Here is a 13,059-nt window from a genome sequence, read left to right as displayed (position 1 = left end):
TATGAAATACAGAAATGGTCATATGTGATTTGCTTTCTGCAGTGAAGGAAATTTCAGCTCTTAGAAACTACTGAAATTTTGCATTTCTTTTGTTTGAGAAAAAGGTCAGCGGTGTCTGGCAAAACTGTTGTTTATGTATAACTTGCTGGAAATCTTCATGGTTGACTAAAACTTGACTTGTGTTGATAGAAATCCGACCATCTCTTCAGATGAGCTCTCAAAAGTGATTCAACTCCTATTGCAAACACGTTTTTCTTTAACCAAATGCAAAAATGTTCAGCTCTTTGCATTAAACAAACTGCATGAAAATGAATAGTTCAAAACAGTCATGTGTGTTTAGTTTGGTCTGATGTTTCAGGAGGAATGGGCTCAGATACCCGAGGAACACAGCTCCAAATCTATGCATCATGTTTGCAACTAAAGATCCCCGACAAAGGACTAAAGGTGCTCACCATGAAGAGAGTGAATAGTTTAGGAACTTAAATAGTTATTAGGAGTTAGAAATTAGGCCCTGGTCAGCAGAGACTTTCATCCAGACAGTTTTCAAAGAGAGAGCAGAGAAACCTCACTGTGAGCTTGAACAGATGAGGGCAAAACCAGAAACATGACAGTGTTTGCTTTTCTGGTTTATGTTGTAAAGGACAATCAATCACAGGAAGCAACACAGGGTGTGTTGAACTGAAAACTCAGACTCTGGGGAAGTAAATCTGTCTTTAAAGATTCATTTGGCTCTGAAAACAATAAAGCAATAAAGCAAATAAAACCTCCATCAGCTGCAGGATCTGCTGGAGTCCCCTTCCTTGCCCCTTCAGCGCCGTTGAACCACCAGCTCCGGGAACCCCGTCCTCTCGTCCTCCTCTCTTCTGAACTCCAGCTGTGAGGCCTCCCCTATCACCACCTCTGCCGTGGTGAAGATCTGCAGATCTCCCATCACGTGACCGCCCACCGTCCGGCCCTGGCTGTCAGACAGGCAGATGTGGAGGTGAGCGTCCGGGTTCAGAGTGCCCACCAGGGACACGATCTCATACTGACCGCTCAGGTGGAGCAGCTGATGGGGAGGAACATGGAGAATAATAAACCATCAGATATAACATTTAATACAGACAGAACATTTAATGCACCAGTTTTGATGAGTGAATTCTGCAAAAACTGAAATTTAACAAGTTTTTGTCTTTATTTAAGTAAAATGATCTTATAAGACTTAATCAGAGCCACATTCACGTAACAAGTCCGGAAAAATGTCTTATTTCAAGATATTAAAAGACAAAAACGATGCCAGAATTTCCTTGAAAAATGTAATGAATTCATGGAAACAAAACTTCAGCTATTTACAGGTCTTTTTTTTTTGCTTGAATTAAGTCTAACATTTTTTTTATACTAAAAGTAGACACAAACACTTTATTAGATTCAGTTTAGTTAGAACAGTAGATCAAGACAGAATTATATCACGTCATTGGACTGCACTACACCAGGCTTTATCACAATTTTCAGCTGTAAAAAAAAGTATTTTCTACAAATCTTTCCCTAAATATTGCAACTACTGTTTTTTTCAACAACGTTAAAAAACTAAGCATGCAGCATTTAAACAAACAGAAATTCAACTTATTCATTGGGATATTATTTTTGGCCCTTTTTCTTACAGCCTTCAATTTTTTTTCACTGATTTTAATCGTTCATGGCTTCAAACAACTGGCTCCTTCAGGAGAAGAGTGCTATACCTTTTTTTTTTTTTTAAACCTATCCCATGCGCTTTTTTAAAATATTCAGCATTTTAAACATTTTTTCCCCTATTGAAATAAATGGAGTTCATCCATCACCATGGAAACTACACAGCTGATGGTGTCATAAGGGGTTCTGAGATAATAAAAAGGACTAATGATTAATAATGCGAGTCATTATTAGTCGTTTAGCTCTTCTCCTCAGTGCAATGGAGATGTTTGGGTTAGGGTTCAGCATTTCAAGATCCAGCATTTGTTGCAAGGAATAGTGGGGCCCTCCTTCGAGTCCACTCAGTAAGCTCTGAAACATTTTTATTCACACACATGAAAAGAAGTCGAGTTTAACCTTACTTAATCCTCCTCTTTTATTGTAAAGTTATCTTCTGTCAGTACTTGAATAAATTCATACAAAACAAATTATCATATTTACACATAAATTCTGATCTACTGGAATACAAATCAAAGCTAACATCTAATGTTTAGCAACCTCTCTCTACCTCAAACACTTATAATATTAAATTCAACTTTGTATCCCTCTTTTCTGTCAAAGATCTATCTAAAATATTTCCTGGCTGTACATTTCTATTGCTTCACCAGTATTTCTGTGATCTTAACATCCACAGAGAATAATTTAGAGGTTTGGAACTTGAGGAATAATAATTTTGTGTTAACAAAACGCAATGCTGTGTAAAAGTCAGCACTGAAAGCTTTTGCAGTGAGCTTTCCCAACACTCAGCACAGTACAGTATCCAAGAAATTATAATTTCAGAATGTTCTTTACTTTGGCCAGGAATGTAAATTTGATGTTCAGCTGAATAATTGTATTTTTGTTTCATCTGATATGTCTGACATTCAGAAAGTTGGACTTAATGTTGTGTTAATCTGGAGTGAAGGATACCAAACACTTAAATCAGGGTTTCTTCTTGTTGTGAAGCTAAGACAGATGCATCACTGAAGGTTTTTCTGAATTGAGGATCAGTAATCATCAATATCACAGCATCTTTCCAAAGCATGAATCTGCAGCAGAGTTTTTCTGAACTGAATGTTCTCTCTCCTGTGCTTTTTGAAGACTTAAAAGATCCAAACAAAGAGGCTGCTGTGAGGTACCTCATTTTGATTTGTGGCTGTGGCGTTTGCTAGCCGGAGCGTGGCTTTGGTGACGCTGCCCACACAGGTGATGATGAAAGGAGCTCTAAGCCCCGCCTCCTCCACAAAGGCCTGCAGAGACCCCAACAGCTCCTGACCTGGACCAAAGCGGACTGCATGGACCTGCAGAGAGGATCCTCCCAAAGATGAACTCTGAGAGGACATTTATGGATCAACAAACAGTTAAACTGAAATTAAAACTTAAAATGTCTCAGAATTTTAAACTAATTGTTTTTAGGAGTTCACATGGACAATCTTCACGTGTTTGGCAGCTCTGGGATGAGCCTGAGAAGAAAAGACCTCATAATGCTGTGAAAAGAAGCTCAAATGTGTCTGAATCCAAAATCTCTTTTTTGTTCAGTGTGTCTGTGTGTGTGCACGTGTGTGGTCCATTCAGATCTCTAACAGGATCACCGTGCCTAACCAAACTCCAGCCTGACCTCTGACCCCTGCAGGAGGCGGGCGAGTCATGTGACCAAACATCACACAGATTTGCAGGTTTCCAAAAAAAAAAAGAAAAAAAAAAGAGAATAAAACACACGCAGAGAGGCGGAGCGAACAAGGCACTCTCTGTGCTCATTTAGACCAGCACACGGCCTCTTTGTTTCAGCGTTTCAGCCTCCTGTACGACTCTGATTTACGGATCTATACTAAGTACAGGAGACAAGCTGCAGCCACACAGAGAGGGACACATGACACATGTCACATGAGTTTTAAGACGCTCAGCAGGAAAAACAAGGAGCTGAAATGTGTGATTTTTTTGTTGCTACATGATATCAGAGCCCTGATTTAACACAGATTTATGTATGAATGAGACCTTCAAGGGTCTCTCTAATGTTCACAAGCCTGCAGACAGCTTTAAAACAGACATAAATGAACATTACTTTGGTTTATATGAGAACAGAAAGCTGTTTCTAGGAATGAATCACTCACCATTCTGCACGTGTCAGAGTTTTTTGAACCTCTGAGCTCAAACAGTCAAACATTTACAGTCACACACACGCAGGATGGTAGAAGTCTGAGCATGCTCAGTGAGCAGAGAAGCTTCAAAGTAACTTCTTCCCACAGAGGGCCCAATGGAAGCGTTTGCATTTCTGGTATTGTACTGCCACCTGGTGGTGGGTTTGGATGTCAGCAGCTGAAAGTGTTATAAAGCTTCATAAAATATAAAAACGTGATGCATTAAAATACAAGGCTGACATCAATCACACAATATAAAGATGTTTATCAAAAAATAAAAAACACAAAAATAGATAGTTTAACTGTCAACTTATTATCTATATTGTGAATGTATTTTAACTTGTGATTTATTTCCACTGTAATGTGTCCTTGAGAGTTTACAAAGGCACTAAAAGCAATAAAATTAATAATAATAATAATAATAATAATAATAATAATAATAATAATAATAATAATAATAATAAAACAGAAAATTCATAATATAAATGCATGCACCACCTGCAAAAACATGCTCTAAAGAGCTGTACAGCACAAAATATAAAATGTGTCAAACAGTGATAAAAACAAAAATAGACCAAAATCTCATGCAATGTTGAGAATATCTTTGAATAACCCAGTAAAACAAAATTCAAATATTACTTGTTAATAGAAAATTAGTGAGGAATACTTTAAGTTAATTAAAATAATATCGAAAAAGCACCATGTCTGAGCCCCATTCTACATTTATGAGGAGCTTCTTTGTTTTTGACACTAGGTGGCGCTGTGGCTTGCAAAAACAATCACCGGCAGAAACACCTTCTGCACTTTGAAGCTCCTGTAGATGTGCCCTCATGCCCTCTGATTATTTGTCTGCATCCCTCCGTGCATTGCTGAGGGGGGGGCTGAGACCCAAGGGAAAAATGATGCATGTGAAGGGATAACTCCAGGGACGTGGATGCTCTCAGTGTCTGGGTTACCTGTCTTAAAATAGTTCCCCGTCACTTCCAAGCCTCTAAAGGTGAACTCTGAAGTCATGGCTGAAGTTGTTTCAATTCTTACTGTGCATCGTAAATTATCTGAGTCAGGATGGAGCCACACGCACCTGCTGATGTACCCAGTCTGTATTTTCTCCTGTCATAATGAGCAGAATAAATCAGGGCTTAGGTGGTTTCAGGGCTCCTGGGAGCTCACAAAGCCACGCCTTGATGATTATTTGGAGTCGAGGAGCTCACACGCATTACCCCCAAGGTCCTGATAACTGCCGGGTTACAGCGTCCATGGCAACGTCCTGTAGCTCACAGCAACAGGGGCACAAACTCTGCAGAGGACGGCTCTCCTCTTAGCTCAAACACTCATGGCTGCAACACATTACCCTGTAGGGGAGTGTGTGAGTGAGTGTCAGTTATTGGATGGTGAAATAACTACACCGTTCTTGTTGATGTTGTTGAAAAGTTTGTTTCATCAGGCTCGATGCAAGTGTTTCCAGGAACGTTGCTCCATTGTAGTAAACTGCCCTCTCGATCCATCTCCAAACGTTCTCAGTGTGATTTAGATCAGGGGAACACGCAGTATGGTCCCAAAGAGTGAGGTTATTCCTCTGGAAGAAGTCCTTTGTCATGCGGCCATTGTGAACTGCAGCAGTTGTCCTGTTAAAAAACCCAGCCATTACCACACAGACCTCCGCATAGCCAGCTGCCGTTTGACACCTCCAGATCATGATGGTTCCCCCTCCACTGTGCTGAGAACAAGTCCAAACAGGAAATTTTGTAGTGTTAAAGAAGATGAGACCATTTGAGATGTTTTCAATCTTAAAGCTCTTCTCTCTCAGATGTCGTCTGATGGTTATTGGGCTGCAGTTGGCACCAGCAACGTCCTTAATTTGGGTCGAGGATCTTCCCGTGTCTTGATGGACAGCCAATCAGATCCCCTGGCTTAGCACCAGTGAGATGTTTTTTGGGTCTACCACTTGACTTTTTGCTCCATAACCCTCAGGATCTTTGAAAAATTTAAAAAGACTGTCTTACAGTAACTAACCTCAGCAGTGACTGTGTGCTGTGAGAGGCCTTGCTTTTTATGCAGCTCAATAATCCAACCACGTTCAAAGAGCGAAAGCCTTTGCCATCAGGAGGTCACGACAGAGTGAATACCTGACAGGAAATCATTTTGAACTCACTTTTTTCCCCAGATTTTGTCTTTTAAAGGCTGTGGTCAGCTGATGAACAGACTATTTCACATTAATGGCTGTTTTCAAAAAGTTGCTTACTCAGCCAAATTTAACATCCTGCTTCATCACTCTGCCCCAGTTTGCCTTCAGAAGAAAACCTATTCTGGTCAGGTGGTGTCTTGGGTTTTAAAGTCTTTAGATTTTTAAGTCTTTGGCCCAACTCTACTTTGGTGGAGATCAACCAAAAGCGGCTTCAAGACAAGACAGATATAGTGCCCCAACTACAGGCCTGGAATGCTTACTACAGTGTTTTCAGCCCCTCAGCGTTTACATGTAAATGCTTTTTTCTTTCATTGCATTTTCAAATCGTTTTAGCATTTTCATATGAAACCTTGGTTTTAGCACGTTGAGGGAAACAGGTTGATATAAAAAGGTGCAGCCTGCCAGGTATTGCTGGTGCGTGTCACCAGCACGTTTTGTGCAGAGAAGTGGGCATCAGCCTCGTCACACTTCATCCAAAGATTGTGAGCACAGATTGGCCTCTGGAGCCATTACACTGACATCACACTACAACAAAACATATTTAACCTACCAATAAAGTGTGATGTGTCCCTCAGGTGTGTTCAGTGCACAGGAGATCAGATTCTTATTTGTGTTAGTGTTTGTTTCCTCTAACCGTTCCCCCTCCACCCTATTAATCTAAGTGCACAGTACTGCAGGAACCTGATTGGTTGACAAAGCTGTCAATCATAATGTCACACCCCTGCTTTGTTTTTGCATGAAAAAACAACAAACTGAAACTCATTTTTCTTCTGCTTTAAAGTCTGAACCATATATTTTCTATTAAAGTAAAAGATGCCATACTGCTGCCAGTCAGCAGGGGGAGCTCTTTCTGTTTCAGCTTCACTTTTAGAAGCTGTTATGTCACCCATCTTCTTTCAAAGCCCACGCTCTCAACTTGAGATGAAGATGAATTTGTGATGTCAGAAGTGGGTGTGGCTGCGATTGCAGGATGATGATGGAGAAGGATGAGCTGCAGAAATGTGTGATGGCATGACTTTGATACAAACACACTGCTGGCATGACACACTGTTGCCTCAAATGTAGGAGGTTTTAAATCATTATGTGAGAGACACTAGAGTTTCTCATCATCAAACTTCTTTTATTAAACAGCAGTGCTGATTTTTGTGTTTTTTAGAGTGATTTTTCTCTCCGGCTGAACGACAACAAGAGTTTACATGTTCACAAAAAGCCTCCAAACTGCTTCTTTGTTTTCAATTAATCCTCTGACCTCCCTGGAGTTAAAAAAAACCCAACACCAGGAGGTAAAGTGGGCGTTCAAACACTCATCATCATAACTGCATTGTCACACACACAGAATGAAGAGATAACCTTTGTTTCGTATCGATCCAGAGACGAACAATGGCTCTTTAGAAAACACACAACACATTGTTTCAGAGCTGCTCCTCTTTAAGAGGATTTTGGACATTTAATCAGTATTTCTGGCATATATGTGTGTGTTTGTGTGTGTGTGTGCGTGTGTATTGATGTGTGTGTGAACTAATTAGGACCAGCAATTACCCCAAACTGTGGTTGCGTCTCCTGCTGAAGGGAGAGGGGGGGGTCAATGGAGAGTTTAAGGGGTGGTGCAACAATGGCAGACTGTCAGTGCCAACTCTGCCATGCATGACAGATGTATGTGGACACGCCAGACAAAGGCACGGCTGGCCGAGTGTGTGTGAGAGAGGGTGTGTGTGTGTGTGTGTGTGTGTGTATGTTTTGGGGAGGGGTCAGTTTCTGTCCGATGGAGGAGTGGAGGAGCGCTGTTGGCGCTCAGGCATCGTTCCATGGCACCAGCAGCTACCAGAGGCCCCTGCTGCAGTGCTTTCAGTCCAGTCTGCTAATAAAGGTCCTACTCATCATCACATCATCTGCATAACGAGACAGTCACTATAAATACACTGAAATATAATACCCCACAGTACCATGGATGCTCTGAGCAACTAATTTCTGATTCCTTTAAACAGAAATCAAAATTCAGACTAGTTAAAACTGAAGGGAACAGGGCAAAACAAAACAAAACAAAAAAAAACTGCAATTAGGTCCTCGTAAAGATGTACACACATATTAGCAACAGAAGCAGCATTTAGCTCTAGTTTGCATTCTTTGAATTCTGAAATTAAACTGTGAGCAGCATCAAAATTTCTGGTTTGTTGGTGAGTTGTCAGAAACGATACTCCATGTAGGAGTCAACTTCTAACCTGTTCTTGCTGTTACAGAGCAACCGGTGTTGTGGAGTAAAGAGTGACACTGCTAACTGGAGACCTTCAGCTGAATGTGTCAGTTATGGTTGGTTGACAGTCTCCAGTAAACAGGGTCACACTTAACACTAAAACATCAAAGATATAAAAAAGTTGGTTTGAAGCCAAGGTTATGACCAAATATGACTCTTGGGACTCAATATGGGGAGTAAATAATAAGAGAAAATGTTAATGATGATTAAAACAAAAGGGGTTTGTCTGTGAACAACATAACTCAAATAGTAACGGACAGATCTTCAGGAAATTTTCAGGAAATGTTCAAAATGGAATAAGGAAGAACTTATTCAATTTTGGAGGTGATCCGGATCACCGTCTGAATCCAGGATTTTTTTCAGAGGATTCTTTATCATTGTGAGATAGGGTCGTTTTCATCATATGTGTATTAAACTCCATCATAAATGGTCAGATTGCTTTGCAAGACAGTACAAGACAAGGTCACTATAATTTCTGACAAAGGCAAAAGTACAATCCAGATCCTGGCAATATTCTGGATACTTAGATCTGGAATATGAAATATGTACTGGGTCATCATAATTTTCAACACTGTCAGGTAACAAATTATCGTACAACACTGCAACCAACACCAAATTGTAGCAGACAGTCTGCTGAAAGGGAGTGTAATAATAAAGTAGGACTAAAGTGTTGCGTCACAATCACAATATTCTTGGCGGAGGTCTGTGCTCTCTGAGTAATCTTCTAGTTGTTAATGTAATAGTTTTGAAGCAGATCTCTGTCTGGATGTAGTTTTCCAGATCCTTTAATATGACCCAGGTCTCAGACTCAGTGTGCCATGTGCTGGTCTTTGGTTTGGGGGGGTTTCTCCTAAGTGACCCAAGTATATGTCTCTATATTTCAGTCTGAATAGAAGAATCTGAGCATAGATCATTTGGTCATAAATATCGAGTGACTTGTGTTTAAACTCCTCTCTGCTGGATTTATCCTCTAAAAACATCCTCTAAATATATGCCCACAGTAGCTCGAAGGCGGGAGTCATATACCGTCCGTCACAGGGATGAGTTTTTTTGGTGGTTGGCCCTCTTGCGTAATCTTAACTAACCATTGTTCTCCAGGGCGCTTCTGTGGCCAAATGCGCGCTCAGCTGTAACTGTTTACAAACAGTGAAGAAGTCTATCAGAACAGCAGACATGAATCAGAACTACAGCCCCAGCTAGTGGCAGGTGGCTGCATTACAGTTACAACACAACACAACACCTGACCTATGCTGTATCTTAAAGCAACTTATACTTTATCCTTGTTTCCTTTGATATTTAATCTGCATCAACATTATAGGTGTTTTGACTCTTTTATTCCCTCCAAAGAGTGGGTGTTTAGGGGTTAAATGTAGATATCCAGATTTGATTTCTTGAATCAGCAAATCCAGAACTCTTTTCCTCCATTTTTCAAAGAAAACCTGGACAGGGTCAACCTGATCCAGCAAAGAAAATCAAATCTAAACCCCCAGAGCTTTGAATGGGACTACATTTTACTCCCTTAGTCTGCAGAGGGTGCCTAAATGTACACAATCACACTAAAAGATAAGATATTTTCTAAAAATGGAACAAGGAGTGCTTCCTGGACTAGAGAATGGTTTTAGCTTAGGGTGCTCCCTTGATAGGGATACATACAGAAACCAAAGAAATCAATCCGGCCTTACCAGGCTGTTCCCCAGTCTGCTCATTTGCTACTGACGGACATATAAATGCTGTTAAATAAGAATCTGAAAACTATGTTGCCTCAAAGGTCACCATTTCTCCTCCAAAATTAACAACCAAACCAGAGATCATGACGAAGTCTTTAATGAGTTTGGACTTTGTTCAACGAGCTCATTAGCGCTCTGGTCCAGGACCGGTCCCCCCCTGCTGTTGCGGCTTGTTAATTTAACTCAAATTGGCACCGTTCAGCCTCAGTCATTAACTTTTATATGATGAAGTGAATTAAATCAAAATGATCTCATTAAAGAACTCACTGTATTAACTGCTGTGTGGAGAGAAACGAAGCTCTGCCGACAGAAAGGTCACAACCCAGTCAGACCAAAACTAGACCAAAACAGGACCATTAGGATACGTCCATAAGATTTTTCCTTATATTTTTATTTACACATTATGTTAGAGCTGCTGATGTTAACAGTTTTGCATTTTTTGGCATTTTGTCCATCGTCTCTCAGATTACCTCAGTCACTGACAAGCTCATATTTACTTTGAAAAAACTTACTAAAATACTGATATCTTTGGGTTTGAAAATGGATGAAAAAAAACAACAACTTCTGGTTAAAATGAAATAGTTTGAAAGAGATTTACCTTAAAAAACTCGATGTACATTTAATTTATTAAAATCAGAATCATAGATGATCTGAGTCCTGTAGATGGTAGTTGAGATGTTTGCACATGAAGTGTGTGTGTGTGTGTGTGTGTGTGTGTGTGTGTGTGTGTGTGTGTGTGTGCGCGTGTGTGTGCGAGTGTGTGTGTGTGTGTGTGTGTGTGTGTGTGTGTGTGTGTGTGTGTGTGTGTGTGTGTGTGTTGGGGGGGGTCTATCATGGCTCTCAGCAGCATGTTGGAATGACATGTATGAACATGTCAGAACCATAAGCAGCTGCAAGTGTCAGGTAGGTGCCTCATGGGTAAGGTGTGCATGTGTGTTTGTGTGTGTGTGTGTGTGTGTGTGTGTGTGTGTGTGCGTGTGTGTGTTTTACATTAGTGTTTATTAACCTGTGCAGAAGTGAGAAAGAAACTGCGTCCAGGAACAGAGAAGAGATTTTTTATGAATTTGATTTTTAAAAGTGGGGGAAAAAAAAATTGAAATTTCTGTTCAGAAGTCTGGACATCGTTGAAAAAATAAAAAGGAAAGCTTAAGATAGTTGAGACACTTTTTGAACAGTTTTCATATTTCAGCAAAGAGATGGCATCTTTAGAAGGTCCCAGTGTAACACGATGATAACCTGGTAAACATGGCGTATTTTCTTTCATTCAGAATAATAACAGAGTCCAAAACATTTAAAATAAGAAAATATACCAGTATCTAAGATGTTTATCATTTTAAGTTCTTCTTTGGTATCAGTTTTTAGTATGGCTTTTTTTTTTTTTTTTTTTTAGTTTAGTTTAGTTTAGTTTTTGTAAGTTTCAGTGTCAGGGGTGACATTCAAAAATATGATTAAAAAAGAAAATGTAATGAAGACTCTAAATACATCATTTTTAAAACTGTATTCACCAAGAACAGATGGACAACAATACTATGTGCCAGTATTATTCTGTCCGGCCAACATGGGGATGTAAAAATACAAAATACTGAGATTTGGTTCGAGGTACACTGAAAACATGAGACATTTTCTCTATCATTTCAGTTTATTTTAGTTTTGTTAACTTACCATACACTTTAACTTAGTAACTGTTTTGTTGGTCAACTCTCGTTTTTATTTTTATTTTAGTTGACGAAAATGTGATTTCACTTCTTGTTTTTGTTATTTGCTTAGTGTTTGTGAACTGTACGACCATCCTGGTGTTCATTTAAATTTGTATACAGGTAGATGGTACAATTCTGTAATTTAAAACTTTAATTGTTCTGATTGGAGAGCTTTGTTAATTCCGTGATTTGTAGTTTTGAGACAGTAAACGCATTTTGTTTTTTTTTGGAAAGTGAGAGAAATTTCAAAAATCTCTACTAACATTAAGCTGAATGCAGACCAAGTGGCAACTTCTGGTCTAAGAATATGAGACAAAGCATAGTGCTTAAATCTGCTCTTTCAAGTGTCTTTCAGCAGTTTTGAGGATATTAAGATTGCAAGCTTGCTCAATCAGAGTCACTTCCAATATGGCCGTGATAGCCAATCTGCTTCAAAAGTCCATTTCAGAAACAGACAGGTGATGTTGGGGAGACTATATACTTTAATTATACAATGATGCAGACATGTTTGGAAGGATGTTTTTTGTCTTGAGTTGTGAAAACTGGTGATGCTTTCTTGCAGTAACAGTGAGCCTAAGCTAAAGATGTTTTTTGGTTGCAATTTGAAAAAAAAAAGTGGTGAAAAAAATTTTTTGGAGAGAAAAAAAATGTATTGCAGAATATATAAAACAGCAAGATTTAAACTGTACCCTGTTATCTGAAGCCTAACCTAATATTGTATTGTCTCTTGCCCTCAGTTTACCTGTGGCTGAGCAGGTTGAACCTCACTGCTCTCCAACAGGCTCACAGCAGCTCCACGATAAAGCCAATCTTTCCCCATCTCTCTATTTCTCTTTCTGTGTCTTCCTGCACTGCTAGCCTTTTAATGGCTGAAGTCTCTGCTGAGGGGAGCGCTAATAGTGGCATCAATACGAACAGCAATTTTAGTGTGATGAGAAAGCCCTGAAGCCGACGTATTACTTCCTCTGAACCGGCAGCAGAGGTAGAAGCACTACAGCCTAATTTCACCCTAAAAGCCCCCGCTGCTCCCGCTGAGGGCTGCAGAGGATTGCGGGGGATTGATCTGTGAGAGGAGATGGATGTGTGAGAGCCCACAGAGCCATATATTGATTTCTGACGGCGTGGAGGATGAATCCATGATAACAAAAGGTCAGCGCTCCTTAATCCTGGTCTTTAATCAGAACAGAGATCCATCCAGCAGCTCCAGGCCCTCTTCAGGATAATCTGCAGCCTCCTCAAATCTGAAAGAAAGGAGGATTCAACAATTGAAAACCTGGATCCACTTTTTTCTAAATACTGAAAATTCTCAAATGCTGTCAAGTCTGGTGAGTCCTATGAGGTGAGGTTATGGTGTGTTCAAGGTCATCTTTCTTTG

At 39.9% G+C, this 13,059-nt stretch overlaps 1 protein-coding gene across 1 annotated transcript; it reads right to left on the bottom strand.

The window, feature by feature from the left end:
• Window positions 1-3,910, bottom strand: LOC141802079 (bifunctional protein GlmU-like). The gene is made up of 3 exons (XM_074685490.1): window positions 3,798-3,910; window positions 2,826-3,017; window positions 1-1,048 (listed from the first exon to the last, which is right to left on the bottom strand). The coding sequence occupies exons 1-3, from the start codon at window positions 3,798-3,800 to the stop codon at window positions 809-811; spliced, it is 435 nt and encodes a 144-aa protein (XP_074541591.1). The 5' UTR covers window positions 3,801-3,910; the 3' UTR covers window positions 1-808.
• Window positions 3,911-13,059: the final 9,149 nt, after the last annotated feature.

Source organism: Halichoeres trimaculatus, unplaced genomic scaffold (genome assembly GCF_033239565.1).
Source record: "Halichoeres trimaculatus isolate MK-OKI-2021-1 unplaced genomic scaffold, fHalTri1.1 fHalTri1_scaffold_13, whole genome shotgun sequence".
In the NCBI taxonomy this organism is placed as follows: Eukaryota; Metazoa; Chordata; class Actinopteri; order Labriformes; family Labridae; genus Halichoeres; species Halichoeres trimaculatus.
This window is presented reverse-complemented; position numbering and strand designations above follow the sequence as displayed.